Raw genomic sequence first — 18,701 nt, forward strand, 5'->3', positions numbered from 1 at the left:
TTAACAAACTATTAACTATGACTTTTGCCTCAATAAACTCTTAATTTGTTGCTTATTAATTGTTAGTAAGATGTTATTAGTTAAGTTAGTTGTTAAGTTTAGGTATCGGGGAGGATTAGGGATGTAGAATATGTTCATGTAGAATAAATGCTTTATAAGTACTAATAAACAGCCAATACTGTATGTTAATAGGCATTGTCACTAACAGTGAGATTGGGTCCCTATACTAAAGTGTTACCGCAATAAATAGAAAAGGGCATATTCTTTTTAAGATTTGAATTCTGAATGTTGTGAAATTAAAACTGTTTTTTTTCTACCTAGACTGCTGCATAAATTTGATCAAATATATATAGTAAAAACATAGATATGTCTTTTTAAATGGATTTTAAAATGTCATTTAGTGCTGTGATGGCAAAGCTAAATTTTCAGCAGCCATTACGCCAGTCTTTCAATGTCATTTAATATGCTTTTTGGTGCTCAAGAGCAAGTCCTTATTATCACAGTTGTGCTGCTTAAAATTTTGTGGAAATCATATATTGATCAGTTTTAATGTGTCATTGATGATTAAAAGTATCATTCTTTTGAATAATACAGTAGCTATAGATATAATGTTAAATTTCTAATTGAATATTAATTTTTTTTCTCCCAGATTTTTGATTTTTAAAAAATCCAATAGATTTTTTTTAATCATAAATGTTTTGCTTTTTTTGTCCATTTTGACTAAACATGAATGTACTTGGCAACATAAATTAAAGTATAGTTAAAAAAACACAAATACATTATAGTTAAAAAACAAAACAAAACAAACTCTCTCTCTCTCTCTCTCTCTCTCTATATATATATATATATAATTTTTCTCATGTCTGTCTTTTAAACTATCTGTTTTTTTTCTACCTAGACTGCTGCATAAATTTGATCAAATATATATGGTTGAATGATGGATATGTATTTTAAACTTATGTTATAATTGAATTTTAATTTTTTTTTTATTATTTTCTAGTCATTAAGGATGTAGACGACTTTTTTTCTTCAGATGAACACAAATGAAGTTTTTTTGAAAAGAAAGTATGCTGATATAATATAATATAGGCATGCTAATAAGCAACTAGTGGATAGTAACCTAAAAGTAGATGCTTCAAAAATCATGCTGTGATTTATACTGAAAAACACCTATTGTTTTGCTTAAGAAGACCGTGATTTATCCACTAGGGTCATATGGATTACTGTCATGAATGCTTTGTGTGGTTTTTGAAGCGTCAGCTTTTTGGTCACTGTCCACTTGCTTTATACAATATATTATAAAAATGTTCATCTGAAGTAAGATACTGGGATGGAATGAGGGTGAATAGATGAGAAAATCTTCAGTTTGAGGGAAGGAACCCTTTAAATGAGCTTCTACACTTGGCCAGACACATCATGTCCTGTCCAAAATCTCATTTGTGATGTTACCAGGATCCAAACTGATCCAGTCCCAGAAAGTACACGGCTCCAAGATCCTCTTTTACTCTGAAGTTTTGTAGAACAGTCAAAACTGACCAGAACTTGATATTGTTGACAGCAGAAGGCTGATGATCCTGTTTTGGCTGCTGCAGCTCTCATTGGGCTCTTTTTCCAGACTGGGGGTGTTCTTATGTCTAATTGCGGATCTAGACTGTTTGCTCCGGTCCCTGACAATCATTCTGTTGGCAGAAGATTTCTCTCCTTCCGTTTTGAAACCAGTTTAGACCAATTTTCCTATAGATGATTTTGTTTGCAGGTGTGAATTGTCCAATCACACTCATGATTGTGAGTTGAGAGTGCACGTGTTGCATTGTTTATGAGGTGATATTACAGTGTTTCTCGAAATCTTGCAGAGATCTGGCTGCTCGCAACTGCCTTGTGGGAGAGAACAATGTGCTGAAGATCAGCGATTTTGGGATGTCCCGCCAGGAGGACAATGGCATCTACTCCTCATCAGGACTGAAACAGATCCCAATCAAGTGGACTGCACCAGAAGCACTGAACTATGGTAAAGCACTCATGATGTCTGTGCTGCTGTTTGATCAGTTCCTGGAGGGCCGGAGCCCTGCAGAGTTTAGCTTCAACCCTCCAGCTAAACAGGTCCTTCACACTTTTATTTGAAAACTACATGGTATGTGTGTTGGAACTAAACTCTGCAGGGCACCAGTAGTTCAAAACCTGTTAAAGTTTCTTTCTTCTGTTGAATTTAAAATTTAAAAGAATGTTGGTAACCAAATAGCTGCTGGTCGCCATTGACTTCTACAGTATAGAAAAAATACTATGGAAGTCATTGGGGACCAGAAACTGTTTGGTTACCAACATTCTTCAAAATATCTTTTTATGTTCAGTTGAAGAAAGAAATGTTTACAGGTTTGGATGGTTTGGGTGAGCCTATTGAAACACTATTCTTCAGTTGAAACAGAAATCACAATGAATGGTTCTTCACAAATTAGACTGATTCTTGAGTCAAAAATTCACTGATTCGATCAGATCTTCATGTCTGACTCAATGTGCCGAGATCCTGGGAGCTCGAGAGTGTGTGTGACTGATGGCATTAAAAGTAGGCTACTAATGCTGATTTTTGAATTGATTGTTGTTATTGAATATCATAGTTATTTATGAACTAAATTACTGTAAAAGGGCAAGCTATTTGTATTGTATGAAATGCTTGAATGAGGACCTTCGCGTATCACAGTCTGCGCATGATAGGCTACTTTAGGTCAAAATGATAAATAATGTTAAAATAACACAAATTAATGGCAATGTATCTTCCCCACTGCCGAATGATAGAAAACTAGGAACACTTTTTTCCCATATGATGTCTGTTTTTATATTGTACACAATTTTTGGTGGTGCTTTTTGGTGTTTTCACTTGAATTATCAGTAACCTAGAAGTTTGTCTTACTTTTAACGCTCAAGTACATTAAAATGTAGTACTTGATTCATGTTCTTCGTCCACCTCTGAGCAGTCCGCTCTTATGTTGGATCCAGACTGATCTTTGACCCGTTGTTTAAATCCCAGGGAGATACAGCTCAGAGAGTGATGTGTGGAGTTATGGGATCCTCCTGTGGGAAACCTTCAGTCTGGGAGTGTGTCCTTACCCGGGCATGACCAACCAGCAGGCTCGAGAACAGGTCGAAAAAGGTACAAAACAAACTCCACTTTTTGAATTGATGTGATATTTAAATTAATTCATTGAATGGTTGCATTTAATTTTTATTACATTTAATTATTGAATGAAATCAAATTTAATAAAAATGCAACTGTTTTTATTTCTGAAATAACTGGACACTGAATAACTGGAGTTACTTAAAATGTTTATCATGCTTGAGGTATTTCACATATAACTTTTTGCTTTCAAGTAGGCACTGCACAGTATGTACTAAACAGTACTATGTTCTGAACATAACCTGCAATCTCTGTTTGCACTTTAATAATCTTATTAACATATCCACTGTCAAATATGGATTTATAATCAACCCTGACAGAACGTTTGTTTGTGTATACTGTAGGCTACAGAATGTCCTGCCCGCAGAAGTGTCCAGATGAGGTGTACAGGATCATGCAGAGATGTTGGGAGTACAAGCCTGAGAATCGACCCAAATTTGTCGACATTCAGAAAGAACTGACCGCTGTCAAGAAAAAATAACCTTTAATGAGGAAACGGCTGGAAGGCCATCCAGGTGATCCCTAATCTGCAGAGAGAAACACACCGAATGTTTTTTCGCCCTCGAAATTACATGCTATTATTGAACTAAAAGAGTACTCCGTCACATAATCACTGTGTGAACTGCCTATGCACCAGCTGTTTTGAGCCATTAGCATGGAGAGAGGTCTCAGCTTTTCTCTGATGTCAAAATTATACAGATTTTCCCTTTTTTTTGGAAACTGAGCAACAGTTAAGCTATGACAGACAAGAACGTAAGATGTATTATGTGCATTCAGTGTGCCATTGAGTATTCCTGTGTACACACCAGTGATAAAGGGGGATTGTTTACCTGAAAATGAAATCCTGTCATCATTTGCTTACCCTAATGTTGTTCCAGACCTACATATCTTTTCTTTCAACTGTTGAACACACAAACATTTTGAAAAAGTGTTTTTGGTCCAATCAGGGTTAGTTGGGTCCAGTGTTGTTTTGTACTCAAATCACTTTTAGTATATGGACAAAACAGTTGAAACATTATTCAAATATCATCTTTTGTGCTCCACAGAGGAAATAAAAAGTCAGGTTTGGTATGACATGAGGGTGAATGAATGACAGAATTTCATTTTTAGGGAACTATCCCTTTACAACATGGAGATGAATGTGTGAAGATGGACTGTGTGTCCACCCATTAACACAATACTGCTTTTTTTTTTTTTTTTTTTTTTTTTTTTAGTCCTTTTTTTTTTTTTTTTTTTGAGTTTTATAGTCAGGCCATTTTATGTCATTTTTATGTTACTGGAGTAATAGGACCTTTTGTGTTAAAAAAAAATAATAATTACAGATGTTTGTCAGTCACAGAAAATAACATCCTTAAGACTTTCATTGAGTGACATTCCAACGCTTCAGCACTCAAGCAGTGAGACCAAATGATCACAAAAATGGTATACTACAGTCAGGTGGCCTTAATGTAAAACCGAATGATTCTGCAGCTGCTTGAGACCAGTTGACATGGATACTGCATCAATCTACAGTTTACAAGCCTTCAGATTTCTTCCAAATCTCCAAATACTTCAACCTCTCACCTCTTCATGGTTCATGCCATTTAATGTTTAATGGGATAGTTCAAAATTGTAAAAAAAAAAAAAAAAAAAGTCAACTTCATTATTTACTCACCTCCATGCCTTTCCAGTGCTTTATGATTTGTGTTTCTTCCGTAGAAAACAAAAGGAGAAATTTATTAGCATGTTCATGCTGCTCTTTTCCATACTGTGAAAGAAAATGGTGATCAGAGCCTTTAAGCTTTAAAAAGCACCAGAAAAGTATCACAGAAGTGGTTTATACAACCCTTATAGTATATTTCAATCACTTTTGCTGCATTGTAGCTCTCAGTTCTCGTTTATGGTTTGTATATTTAGATCTGTAATTTAAAGATTTTGATCCAAGTGATGCCAAATGTCACATTACAAGCAAATATGATGCAAAACAAACAAATTTAAATATGTGGACGTGCCAGTGAGGGATAGATTTTAGTGAATAACTTAAAATTTTCAATGTATGGAAAAGAGCAGCCTACAAAAACATCTCCTTGGAATAAAGAAAATCATACTATTTTACGACATATGATGAGTAGATAATGACAGAATTGACATTTTTCAGTGAACTATCTCTTTATATTTATAATGTCGCCATGTAGCATATTAGACGTCACCAAAAGCTCTGTCCAAAACTGACTGTGTTTTGTCCTGTTCGGGGATTTCCGTTTTTTATTTTTTTGAGTAACCAACAACCAAAGCCAGTCACAAGCATGTGTATTTGTATCTATGCTATTGTCTTGGATTGTGATGTTCTTATTCTTGTGCTGTTTTAGGATCAGGTTTTCTCATGCAAACAACCCTCGAGTCCTAAGTATTACAGGTTTGGTTAGACAATGATGCGGTTTGTATGACGACTATCCCAGGTTGTTTCCTGTTTTTTTTTCAGGTGCCATTTTCTTTCCATGCTTATGTACCCAAACTCCACAGACCGTGTCTTACCAGCAACTTCTTGTCCCAGAGTCACATAAATTTGTCGTTCCATTTCCACAAAAATGGAATAGTGGTTTCTTCAAGGTTTACTCTATGAAAGCATTCCTTTTGTATTTTGTAAATACTTTTTTGTAGATTCGGTAATGTAATTTTATAGGAGTTTGTTTTTGTTTTCACCGCAAAACTATTAGAGTGTGGATGTCTGTCAGGAAATGCATCAACTTTCAGTTATAATAGTAGCGATGATGACCCAGAATCAATACTGCTCTAATATTTGCACATTTGGAATATGCTTCTTTCTAGTCTGCAAGATTTTTTTCCCTCTTCACGTTGTGGCCATCACTAATGCAGCCAAAAGTCAATGGAATTTGACATGCAATAAAATGCATGTGCCAATCATGCAGAACTGGTGACAATATACACATAAAGCTACTGTATAGTACAGTTTGGATTTTGTATCCTTGCGTGATTCACCAGTGAGTTCAGATCAAAATTATTTATTTTATTTTTTTTAAGCTGAGCTTACATCAATTAAATACTGGTAAGTGAGCTCTTGTTTTGTTTTTTTGTTTTTTATGTCAAAAGTAATTATCCCTGTAGTGCAGTGTTTGAAATACTGTAATATTAATCTAGCATTTTAATCTTTTGCTTTTTTTGTACCAGTCACTATGATTCCTACTGTCAGCGTATTAAAGCAAACACCAGTATTGTCTCACGTTATACTGAAATTTGTGTTAGAGACATTACATTCCCTTTCCCATATCTGACTTGCACATAGTGTTCATGTAGACTTCCATCAGAAAAATGGCTTGCTTTGTTTGAGCAGCGATACTCTTATAAATCATTCATAACTCGATAGCTCATTTTCAAAGTATTTAACAATAACCACAATTTTCTGTTGTCATTCAGATGGGCAATTCTTCCTTCCCTGTGCTGGACTATTTATTTTGTGATGGAAAATTTTTATATATTGATTGCACTTTTGGCCTTTTTATGCTTTAAAATATCCCCTAATATAAAACAGCATAAAATTGTTGTTTCAGGAAACAATCAACTCCAAACTGTCTTGAATTGATCCATCAACAAAAGTAGAAAAGCAACACTGGACGTTCAAACTAATGCTTTTAGAGATTTTGACCCCTGCCAACTGAAAGAAGAAACATGTCCTTGTTTTCCATGGAGTTTTCTTTTATCTCTGTTTGCTCGTATCACCTCTCTGATGGACGTTCAACTATAACAATGTCTGCTCATTGTTTATAACACTTGCAATAAAGTTTTTTGAGTCTTTGAATTTGCTGCTTGAAATGAATCCCTTTCAGTGCTTAACCTTCAGGAGGTCAAACTAAATGTTATATGAGTTGTGTCTATTTAATATAATGTGTGCAGTTATTTTCTAGCAATGTTTCTTCATAACACAATCAATCGACAGATGCCACCTACAGCTGTTCAGTACTGTTCTGTGTGGTCACACCAGATACTGACTGGTTTTCGGACCCCCCAATACAGTAAAACTGCACATTTTAGAGTGGCCTTTTATTGTGGCAAGCCTAAGGCACACCTGTGCAATAATCATGCTGTCTAATCAGCATCTTGATATGCCACACCTCTGAGGTGGATGGATTATTTCGGCAAAGGAGAAGTGCTCACTAACACAGATTTAGACAGATTTGTGAACAATATTTGAGAGAAACAGGCCTTTTGTATACATAGAAAAGGTCTTATATCTTTGAGTTCAGCTCATGAAAAATGGGGGCAAAAACAAAAGTATTGTTTATAATTTTGTTCAGTGTATGTTTATGAACTCCATATCCAGCTACTTAAATCTGGAAGTTACAATGCGGCTCTGAATGCATATCTGGAGTGAGTTCAAGTTGGAAACTATCTGAATTGATCAAAGAAATCATTACTTGAACCAAATGTGAGCTTTTATTGAAGGATTGCATTGGAGTTTAACTTGACATGAAAAGTTAGACATGTAATTATGTTTAGCCAGGATGTACAAAAACATTTGAATTGAAACATGAATAAATATGCTTCCTATGAATATATATGTATTCATATTTTCTTAGAAAATAAGTTTTAGTTCGCCACGTTTGGACCATGAATTGCAGCACAAGTCACTAGGTTAAATGGAATCTGAAAGCTAGTTCAGGCCGCTGCTTGCCATTTCTTTGCGAGACTGAAGATTTAGTATTTTAATATCTCTTTGCGGGATGTTTTGATGAGTGTATGACTGCCGTTTTAACACGTCCCCCCAGACGCGCTGTGACTGGATGGCAGCGTTTCTTGTTCAGAATTTAAAGCTGCAGGTTCGGTCACCGCTGGGGTCAGAACGTGGCGACACACTGGACATGTGCCAGACTGAAAATCATGAAAAGACAGTATTCGGTACATATAATTATGTCATTATAAACTTCTGCTTTTAAAGGAATAGTTCACAAAATATTCTGTCATCATTTACTCACAATCATGTTTTTCCAAACCCATAAGACTGTTGATATAATGAAACCTGAAAGATTACCATCCATCCATTGAAGTCCATGAGCTAGATTTACTTAAAGCAAATTAGCAGGAGAGCGCGATCCCATTGAAGTGCTAATGGGAGTGACAATGCGTGAATTAAAGAACAGACACAGCCAGATCATTTCCATAATGGCTGTTAAATAATGGTGCAAATACCAGTAAAACTGACTACCGTGAATCTTAGTAAATCAGCTTGCTGTCCTCCCATGCATATGCAATAAAGTCAGCCACAAAAAGAACTATGTCTGCCTTTTCATTGTTAATTTTCCCTGTGTCTTTAGTAAATCCTGACAGTAGTTTTTAATGCAAAAAGAGGGTTTGCGCTGGCACAAGCTGTTAGTAAATCTGGCCTCATGTAGCCAAAACTTCAAAATATTCATAACGACACACACATAAAATACCGCAGAGGGCCATAGAATCAAATATGGTCATGGAAAACTCAAACGTGCTTGACTGACATGCATTTGTTGTCGCACATTAAGCTTCCATGTTCACCATATTTAATGAGCTCAATTTATGTGTAGATTTATCATACACATAATTTATATAAATACCTACATTTTATCTCTTCATTATATAAAATGATGATGTCTATTTAAAAGACTTGAATGCATATGAATCACTTTTACAATACAGACTTTTTGGACTTTTTTTTAAATGCATGAAAGGTTTGGTTGCATGAGTTTTTCTGAAAAGAAAAAAAAAATCAAACAAGTCGGAATCAAAATGGGAGTAAATGATGACAGAATGTTCATTTTTGGGTGAAAGAACTATTTTTCTTTCACAATCTCCAAGAAAAACAGCATTACCTTTCTGAGCCAGAGAGTGACGCAGAGTTTATGGAACATGTGGCGGCACGGCAGCAGGGTTGCAATCTCATCTTTGACATATTCACAACAGCAGATGGCACAGCACTGCTCCTGCTCTGCAGAACCAAAGAGAGTGCATGTAAAAGGTTCAACTTGTGAATCAAATATTTAAACATGTCTTGATCCAGTCACGCACACATCAAATTATTCATTTCAGTCATTAGGGCTGAAAACGAAGTTATTTTATTCTTTCCAAAGCAGATTTATCGCTCAAAATGCACTCAGGCCATGAAGTTGATGTGGGCATTAGTGTGAGAGCATTCATCCCGAGTGTTGAGTTTTGTGAAAAACATTTCTCACCTGGTGCTTGTATTGCACTAAAAAAAAAAAAAAAAAAAAAAAAAAAAAAAAGGAGTACACAAAGTATTTCATGATGAGTTTGGGTCTCAGTGTCTTGTCAGTGTGTCACACACACTACAATTTCCCAACTGCATAACACTTCACATGGAGAAGTGAGAAACAGGAAGGCAAACTATGTAAATAGTACAACCATGTAAACACACCCTGTTCATAACACTCCTATAGAAGCTGTAATATCTCACACACACACACACACAGAGTCTTTCTGCTGCAGCTCACTGTGTTATACAGAGAAGTGTATACTTAAATGATCATGTCTGTTCTGACCTCTCATGATCACTTATGATGTAACGAACCAGACAGGAGAGTAGATTAACGTCTGTGGACTTCTCCAATAATACAGTGCACTTAACTCCATAAAATAATGCTGCATAAAATAATGTCTTCCTTATTGTTTTTACTGATCTTCTTCTAAATAAAGAAATCGCATATTGTTTGAGAAGATTAAAACTGTGTACAGTACTATAAGACACTTGCTAGCTTTGTATTTTGTGCACTTTATGTAAAGGCAGTAATACCAGTGTTTTCGGCATTCACGGGGATCTGGGGAAGGCAGTCGATGGTCTGTTCGGTGGCGGGAGGGTGAGCCTGCTCCACATCTATAGCTAAAGACTCCAGATGAGCCAGTGCTGCCTGCAACACAACAAACCACATTAGCATATTTAATTTCCCCTGGATAAAGATAGAAGCAAGTTAATTATACATCAAGCCTTACATTGCCAGTGTGCCCTCTCATTGGCTGAAATCAATAAAGTCTGCTGGGGTTTAACAACTGATTCCAATTTCTTAATATTGTCTTTTTAGATGACTTAAGACGGACCATTTATTTGTATAACTTAGCTGCTCATCCGAACACAATATTTATATGTTAATGAAAAAGCAATACACACTACGGAAGACTACTATGCTTTCATCTCATTAAGACATGAACAATAATTAAATTATATGAAATATTTGGAATCTTTTTAATTATTTTAATTATTTAAATTTGTTAAAGATGACGTATAAAAGAAGCTTTTCTTTATTAAAAAATACTCATCTGACTTTTAAAGACTCTTGGTAACATCAAAACCTAATATAGTTAGACCGCACAGTGATTCAAACGACGATATTACAATACTTAGGAAGCAATACAGACTCCCTGGTAAGCATTTCAATATATGCTTTATGCCAGAGCTGCACGATCAATCTAAATAAAACCGTAATCGCAATATGGCTTAGTGCAATTATCAAATGGCAAAGGCTGTAATTCAATTAAATTAATATATATATGCTGTGTGTTTCATAGTGAAAAGTGGCACTGTGTTCTCCATCGAACTCCATCTCTGCATGTGCTCTGAGTTTAGGTGAACATGCATTCAGGAACGCAACATGCACCATCCATTTTTTCCCATACTTGTGATTAAAAGCACTTACAAATAAAGGAGAAATTTTAAAGGCATACAATTTAAAAGTCACAATCAAAATTTTTATCAGGAAAAAAAAAAAAAAAAGTAACAATACCCCCCCCTCCCCCCAAAATCATGCAACCTAAGTTTATGCAACAGGTTTTAGGTCCCTCACCTCCATAGCCTGAGCAAGACGCTCCTCTAATGCCATGTAAGTAAGGAGCTGGGAATGATCCACGTAAGAGATTGCTTGAGCCATCCCAAAACCATCACCAAATTCATCCAGGAACCTGAAGAACAAAGGACTTTAAAATACAGCTTTTCTCTCTTAGTCGGCGTGTCATGTTGCAACTGACACAATCAAAATTGTTCTAATTGTAATATATGATAGTAAATACATTATCAACATTTTAAATATTTTTGGCTTGAAAAAAAAACAACTCAACGTGAGCTAGCAGTAGTACTGCGATGAATAAAATTGTAGTTTCATTTTCGATTTGTTTTAATCAATCATTTCAAGCAATGTGCTCACACCTCTTCTAAACTTAACATCCAAATCAGTCCAATCATGCAGTGTGACTGTCTTAAAATGCAGTCTACTGTGGGAAAAGCTTTATTTTAAAAAGAGAGCTAAACACGAAAAGCAAAGTATATGTGGAGTATCAGGCACATGCATAAATGGACAAATATACCCAATTAATATATGTCAAAATGTCTGTCTTGGCGAGTATTTACATAAAGACAGTCAAGTTATGTCTTAAGTGAATATAAAAAAATTGGGAAAGAAATCGGATGCATGTCAGTATTTTAGAGCCGTGCATTCGGTCTTAAAGTGATAGCAGCCTAATAAACCTACAGCTGTCTGTGTCATTAAAGTTAATCAAACAAAAAATACAGAGACAATCACTCACTGCTCTTGAATGAATCACTTTAATAAGAATCAGTGTATATTTGATTCATACAGTGATGCAGTGTTTTAAAGTTTAACTCAGGCTTTAATGTCCATGTGTTTTAAATTATTCAATTAGGTAAGTCATAGGCTTGTTCCAGTCTGGATATTCTTTATAGTACATCTCGCGATTCAGATCTTAGATCGTGATTTTGTATGATAAGATCGTGATATGATATTTTGGGAAGATCGCCCAACCTTACAATAAATACTACCATGAATGAATAAGACGAGAATGAGTTTAATTTTGGTAATGAGAATGAAAATAAATGAAATATCACAACGGAAATTCTAAAAATTAATAGAAAATCTAAAAAACAAACTTCCATTCAATTTTCAAGTAAAAAAGTTTTTGAGATTTTATAGGGACATGTTCTTAACATGTTTCATGAGATTTACTCTATAAGAATCTCTATAAGGGTAACATGACATTACATTATTGTTTTGAATTATTATTATTAATTTATCTATATGTTTTACTGACCTCCATTCTGTGTCCAGGTCTTCACTCATGCTGGAATCATCCTCCAGGTTATTGTTGCCATCCAGAATAAAGAGTCCGGGGTGCACAAACTGACTGACACCATCAGGATCTTCATCACTGCTGCTGCCCGAGTCCTCATTATACATGAGCCAGGGGATCTCGCCCTCCTCCAGATGGGTCTGCTCCCTGAGGAACACCACACACAGACACAGGACAACAGGAAAAAAAGAGTATGTAGTTTACATTATTTAATATTTAACATATTTAAATTAATCTCACATTGCATTTTAATCTGTTCCTGGTGACAAAGATGTCATATGTACACCACGGCTGTAGACTTATTTGTCAGTAAATGATAGAAAAAAATCCTAATGGCCAATTTAGTTTGGACACCACTGGTTTTGAGTTTGTTAGAGGATGTGTGCTTACTCTAATGCGAGGTTGAGAGAAGGCACTTCCTCCAGACTGCTGCCAGGTGGCTCATCCATGCCAGGCAGAGTCTCCCAGCTTTCCTCGCTTGTGCACCTCTCCTTCTCCAGCCCAGAGTCAGATGTCCACGAGGCCGACCATTCGCCTTCGCTGAATTCTGAGCTGCTGCTTAGAACACAGAGCAGGTTACACGCACAAACACACGTGAGCCCACCTCGAAAAGTCAATCTAATCCTCTTAGCTGAAGAGCCTTTAGCATGCGGAATGAGCGCACCTTTGGCACCTCGCTCATTTCCTGCTGAGTGTATACCTTAGACTGTGTATACCTTATCAAGCATTCACAGTAAATGCCCCAGCTCATCCGTGACTTCAATTATGAAGATTTTTCTTTCATTATTTATTATTTTTTTTAAACAAATGGGCTATCAAAAAGGGCTTGAAACTCAAAATTACAATTTAGTTCTTTTTTAAGAAACGGTCCATGAAAAGAGGGGCATAAATTTTCGAAAATGAGGTTCGACCACCAGACTTTGCAACCACCTGACTTGAACTCTGTTAGCAAAATTTTTGAAAGCCTGATTTGGGTAATTCTGTAATTTTCTATAAATAAATATGCAAACAAGCATTGAATAGTGTAAATATTTACAAAATGTAATTATGTGTCTTTAATATCTTTTGTAACAGGGTTGAATTGTTGAGCTTGATGAATACATTCAACAGGTCATGTGATGTAAAAATGGAGAAAACTTAATGAGTATTTACTTCCCACAATGCTATAGAAATATCTAATATCTAAAATGTGACCAAATAGGTAACAGGATTGCACATAAAATATTATGCTGTTTGTTAAATTATAAAAAAAAAATACAATCAAGAATTGTTTTAAGTTTGACCGATAAATATCGGCCTTGGCGATATATCGGTCGACCACTAGAACTGTCTATTCAAAGAATCCTGAAAAACAAATGCACCTCAGCTTCCAGAAAAATATTAAGAAGCACATTGATGATAACAAAAAAAAAAAAATGTCTTCAGCACCAAATCAGTATATTAAAGTGATTTCTGAATAATCATGACATTGAAGACTGGGGTAATGATGCTGAAAATTCAGCTTTGCATTGTAGGAATAAATTACATTTTAAAATATGTGCAAATAGAAAATAGTTATTTCAAGTTGCAATAATATTTCACAACGTTACAGTTTGTACTATAATTTTTGAGTAAAGAAATGCAGCCTTGGTGAGCATACCATTATTGGTATGCTCACCAATTGTTGTAACCTTGGTGAGCATACCATTATTGAATACCATTTTTCAAAAGCATTAAACAATTTACCAAGCCCTTTTTTAACAGTACTGTAAACTGATTTTCTTCCATTACTATGTAAATAAAATGAAAAAGGTGATGTCATGTGATATCAGTTTGCACCCCAATTGGGAAAAGTGCAATAGTATAACCACTAGAGTCTCATCACACCAGCTGTTGTATTGACCACTGGCATTGAATCAGAAGATCCTCTTAATAATATTATATATATTTTTAAACACATTTTGAGATAAATGCAATACATACTGTACCTTTCATCACCCTTTGTAGATGGGTCACATTTCTCTTCAAAATTCTCCAGATCTTCCCAGATCTCATTATCATCATCCTCATCTACTTTAGTGTTATCATCATCCTCATTTTTCCTGTCCTCAGAGTTGAGGTCACTCGAGGCCACGGGAGGAAAATCAAAGAGGAACTCATTTTCAGGGCTTGTTTGTGCGAGGAAACCCGGAGGTGCCGAGCCACACTTGTTTCTGACTGCTAAGCCTGACAAATGGCTTACTTCCTCTTTTTCTGAACCTTTCCTCCTTTCAAGGTGAGTCTCGCTCGTCTGTTTGCGGATCTTCGGCCTCACGACCATTTCGGACTGAAATGTTTCTTCAGGGTTGGTTTTCCCTGTGCTTTTATAGGAAGCGGGTGCAGAGCTGGCCGTAACCCCGTGACATTTTGGAGCTTGGTCTTCACCAACCAACAACGGACTAACTTTGCTATTTGCTTTTACAGTTCTTTCAAAACCGGGTTCCTCACAGCAAAGGTCTGTTGCACTTCTAGAAGGTGCTATTTGCACTGAATGTTTACTTATTTTTGAAAATACATTAGGATGTGAATCCTCAAGCGAATTTCCACCCAGTTCACAAATGCCATCAAGTCTCTTCTGAGCAGCCTGAGATGGGTTTAAACACAAGTCCTCCTCTTCGGCACCGCTACTGTCAGGCTCATAGGCATCAATGTTGATGTAACTCAGAGCCTCCGGGTTGGGCTTAGGGTCTTCACTGATGGGCCACACTCTTGCATGTTCACCTTTTTCCATACCAGAATAATATTTTCTGTCATATGGCACAACCTGGTCACTCTTTGGTCTCTTGAAATGGTTCGAGGGTGCTTTTGTGACTCTACACAATGATGACTGCCTCCTGTTGTGTCCCTCCTGATTTGATGCAGCGTTTAACTCAGGGCACACTGCATTTGTGCACGCCGTCGGGAGGATAGTCTGAAGCACTGAAGAAATGTTGCTCTTTGATGCTATAGAGGAGAAATGTTTCAGTTAGGCCTCTTACTCGTTCTCCTTCACTGGATACAAGTTAACTGTTTTGTATACAGGAAGTAAGCATACTACAGAGTGAATGTCAAAGAAATTATCTGATTCATTCCCCCAAATTTAAAAGAAAACCTATTTTTAGGAAGATTACTATTCTTTTTATTGTGTCTCCATGACAGTTATCATTACTAAAATATAAAAAACACACTGTAATACATAAATGGAAATCATCCTGTTCAGACAATTTTAAAATTTACTCTTTTTTTTTTTTTAAGTGACAAACTAAAGGCAGTGCAATAAATACTACTGTCATATTTATGGCAGCTTATGACATTTAATTATACTTCACAATGTACACAATTTCTTTTTATGAAGAAAAACAAATCTAGTGAGATTTTAATCAAATAATGTTGATGTTTTCATTTGGTTTTGGGGTGAAATAAGAGCTGGGCATTTCTTAACAGTCAGAAACCAAAAACCATTTAAAAGTACATTCTACCCACCCTCACCATTCTCGTATATATTTGCATAATAAAGACAGACGGTCTCCTACAGGGTTTCAGTCTACACCTTTTAAAGGTGATGAATGCTTCACTCTAAAGCAGAAAAACCCACACATGCATATTTCAGCTCTTCAAAATTCCTGTTACTGTACATTCCCGATATTACAAAGCTATTTATTCACCATGAGAACCTCAATCTCAAAACCCGTTCTTCCACTTTTGTTGCTCAAAGATTTCCAGTTACCCCAGACTTGTTTGCTTAAGTTTGTAATTTTAACATAATATTATAATCTAATAATAATAATAAAACAGTGGCACTTTCAAAACACTGCCTTGTTTGTTTGGCATATGAGTTTTTCAACCAATAGCAGTCATTCATTTTGCAAATCTGTTTTTGTTACATTTGTGGTAAGAAAATGACACACTTGGGCTTTAATGTTGAGTAACTCTTTAGTTTCATCATCCACTAAGGGTTTTTCCCTCACCAGCTGCTACGTACCCACTGCTGGGTCCTTCCGACTACTCGTCCTCTCCATGTTTTGACAGTCCTCAGCGGATGCGACTCTTTGTTTATCTGTCACTGGCCGGAAACTGATATATGCATGTCTCCGGCCGTACCTCCTGCCTGAGATGGTCTGGTATCCTCCTGCTGGTTTGGGCCACGCAGACTTGCCTGCTTCTTGACCCATTCCTACAAGAAACAGAAAATTCACACCATGAACAATAACTATAAAGATAAAACCATAACTATAAATTTTCAGCTGAAAAAAACTAAATCATTCCTATTCTCAAAGAAACTCTGGAGTTAGAATTATAGATATAGATAGAGGTGTGAAAAGGGCAATTCGCTACTGACAAGATAGGATTTTAGTAGTCTATAGAGTAGAAGGATTTTTTTTTTATTTTATTTTTTATGAATTTGGTGATCAGTTGAGAATAGAGATTGAAAGTTCTTTTAATAAAAAACAAAACAAAAAAACTTATTCCCCATAATTCACTTTTAACTCCTAAAGGCCCCACACCTCTGTTTATCCAACTGTCCATGAATACAAAAATGCAAAAGCTTGATTTGTAGTTTTAACAAAGCCCTGGAGTTGTCAAAAGTCCGCCGATGACAAATAAACCGGATATCTGAGCGCAGGTAACACAGAGGGAAAGAGTACACATTGTTCACTCACATACACTGACATTTTAATGATGAAAGCTTGTTAAAACTCTGCAAACTTATCCTTTAAGTGTCCAGCTACTTTTAGAGGTCATTGTACAAAAGGTACTTAACTCATTAAAGGAATCTTTTAAATTAAACAAAGTCACCTCCCATAGCCATGCTATTATAAATCAATCATTTAGTTCTCTTTTCTGCATTTTGACTTCTGCACTTAGTCTTGCAACTCGGCCTTGTGGAACTGTGGTTTTTATTGCCTCAAGTATGATGAATTGCTCGTGATGTTCCTCAATTGTTTGTCACTTTGGATAAAAGCATCGGCTAAATGATTAAACAGAACAATGTAAATGAAAACACAGAGGTGTGACACCTGAAACATCAACTCAAACACTTCATCCACACATGCAAATATGTTGCAGATATGTCAGGATTCAATTCTTCTAACCAAGATTCTCCATCTTTGATGCAGAAAATGTAGCAGTCTTTTATGCATTTGTTCAATCTCTTGTTAAACACATCCAGTTCTTGAATCCTCTATTAATGAATCTGAATCATGGGTGTTAACTATAGGAAATATCGCAAATAATGTGCAATGCAGTGCCACTCCAGGACCAGGATTAAAAAGAATTAAAGCTTTCTAACCCCATGACAGATCACATTAATGCTGATCAGAGAAACATCACGAGAGTTCTTTAGCACGGCCTGATCACGGCCCAACACTGTCATGTTATTTTTGTCAATGTAGTTTGCATCAAACACATCACATCCGTCAACAACACACGCATTAAAGATGCGTAACATATTCTATTGCTTGTAACGTTACATGGAGATGCATCATTACAATAAATGCAATTTACAGCGCTCAAAGCAGATTATTATCTAAAGAAACACACAAAATCTCGTGATTCACATGATCAACTGGATCAGTTCAGTCGAATACGGGCCCTGATGCAAGTTCCGCGCAGCTAACAAGCTAACTGATGTCTGTCGCCAAGCGCTACTGCCGCTAGAGTGTGGATTATAATGTCTTCCGACGCCTTCATTCCTCCAATTCATGCAGAAAACTCACACAATGTTTTGTTTTACGAAATGAGTCGTCTGTTAACGGACTGTAACAGTTTACCTGTGTTCCTGGACGCCTCCCGTGTCACAACTAACTCTGCTAACGTCAACACGAACCTTAAGAGTCACGTGACGTATGTCCGCCAATCAGCTGTGAGCATCATTGGCAGCATTATGATCCGGTGCAGCCAGGCACGTGTGCAATTTAAAGCCCACCTGGAAACCAGACAGCAGGCGGGGCGGGGATGGGATGGGATGGGATGGGATGGGGTGGAATGTTACAGGACGGGACCAGTGGCGGAGCCAGGATGTTTTTATAGGGGTGGCCCCTTTATACAATCTATGGGTGGCACAGAAATCTTCATTATTTCAATATAAAATGTGATTGACTTTAAAGTATTGGATTGTTTTAGTGCCTAATACACAATAATACAATTGATTTCTACAAAATTTTATTTGAGATATTTGTGAATTAGATCAAGTAATGCTAAGTGAATATGACAATTTGCATATTATTCCCCACCTCCAGGTATTTTAATAAAGGGGTTCACCATAGCTTTATTGCTTTGTCAGCTTGATTCTGGTTCTCAAAACCCCCAAAAGCTTGTTCTCCATCATTGCAAACTCATTGATGAGACATGCAGATAGTGATAAGAATTGTTTAATAATAATAATAATAATAAAAGGACGGAAATCAACAGCACTGTG

At 36.2% G+C, this 18,701-nt stretch overlaps 2 protein-coding genes across 5 annotated transcripts in view; one reads left to right on the forward strand and one right to left on the reverse strand.

Annotated features, from left to right (window-relative positions):
* fer (fer (fps/fes related) tyrosine kinase) overlaps positions 1 to 4,387 on the forward strand; it is a 33,808-nt gene extending 29,421 nt beyond the window's left edge. For all 3 annotated transcript variants that reach the window (XM_019078185.2, XM_042757026.1, XM_042757027.1), the window contains exons 17-19: positions 1,854 to 2,008; positions 3,023 to 3,145; positions 3,514 to 4,387. In XM_019078185.2, coding sequence (XP_018933730.2) covers positions 1,854 to 2,008; positions 3,023 to 3,145; positions 3,514 to 3,650 — 415 coding nt within the window. In that variant the 3' untranslated portion in view covers positions 3,651 to 4,387. The remainder of the gene's footprint in view (positions 1 to 1,853; positions 2,009 to 3,022; positions 3,146 to 3,513) is intronic.
* A 3,194-nt stretch (positions 4,388 to 7,581) lies between these two features.
* Positions 7,582 to 18,195, reverse strand: LOC109061040 (E3 ubiquitin-protein ligase Praja-2-like). Of its 2 annotated transcripts, none has more exons than XM_042757029.1 (9): positions 18,055 to 18,195; positions 16,266 to 16,457; positions 14,254 to 15,247; positions 12,677 to 12,838; positions 12,248 to 12,433; positions 10,990 to 11,104; positions 9,945 to 10,059; positions 9,007 to 9,122; positions 7,582 to 8,035 (listed from the first exon to the last, which is right to left on the reverse strand). In XM_042757029.1, the coding sequence occupies exons 2-9, from the start codon at positions 16,453 to 16,455 to the stop codon at positions 7,916 to 7,918; spliced, it is 1,998 nt and encodes a 665-aa protein (XP_042612963.1). In that variant the 5' UTR covers positions 16,456 to 16,457; positions 18,055 to 18,195; the 3' UTR covers positions 7,582 to 7,915. The 2 variants fall into 2 exon arrangements, with proteins under 2 accessions (XP_042612963.1, XP_042612962.1); XM_042757028.1 differs by having other exon boundaries at positions 12,677 to 12,841.
* Positions 18,196 to 18,701: the final 506 nt, after the last annotated feature.

This window comes from Cyprinus carpio, chromosome A5 (assembly GCF_018340385.1).
Source record: "Cyprinus carpio isolate SPL01 chromosome A5, ASM1834038v1, whole genome shotgun sequence".
NCBI lineage: Eukaryota > Metazoa > Chordata > Actinopteri > Cypriniformes > Cyprinidae > Cyprinus > Cyprinus carpio.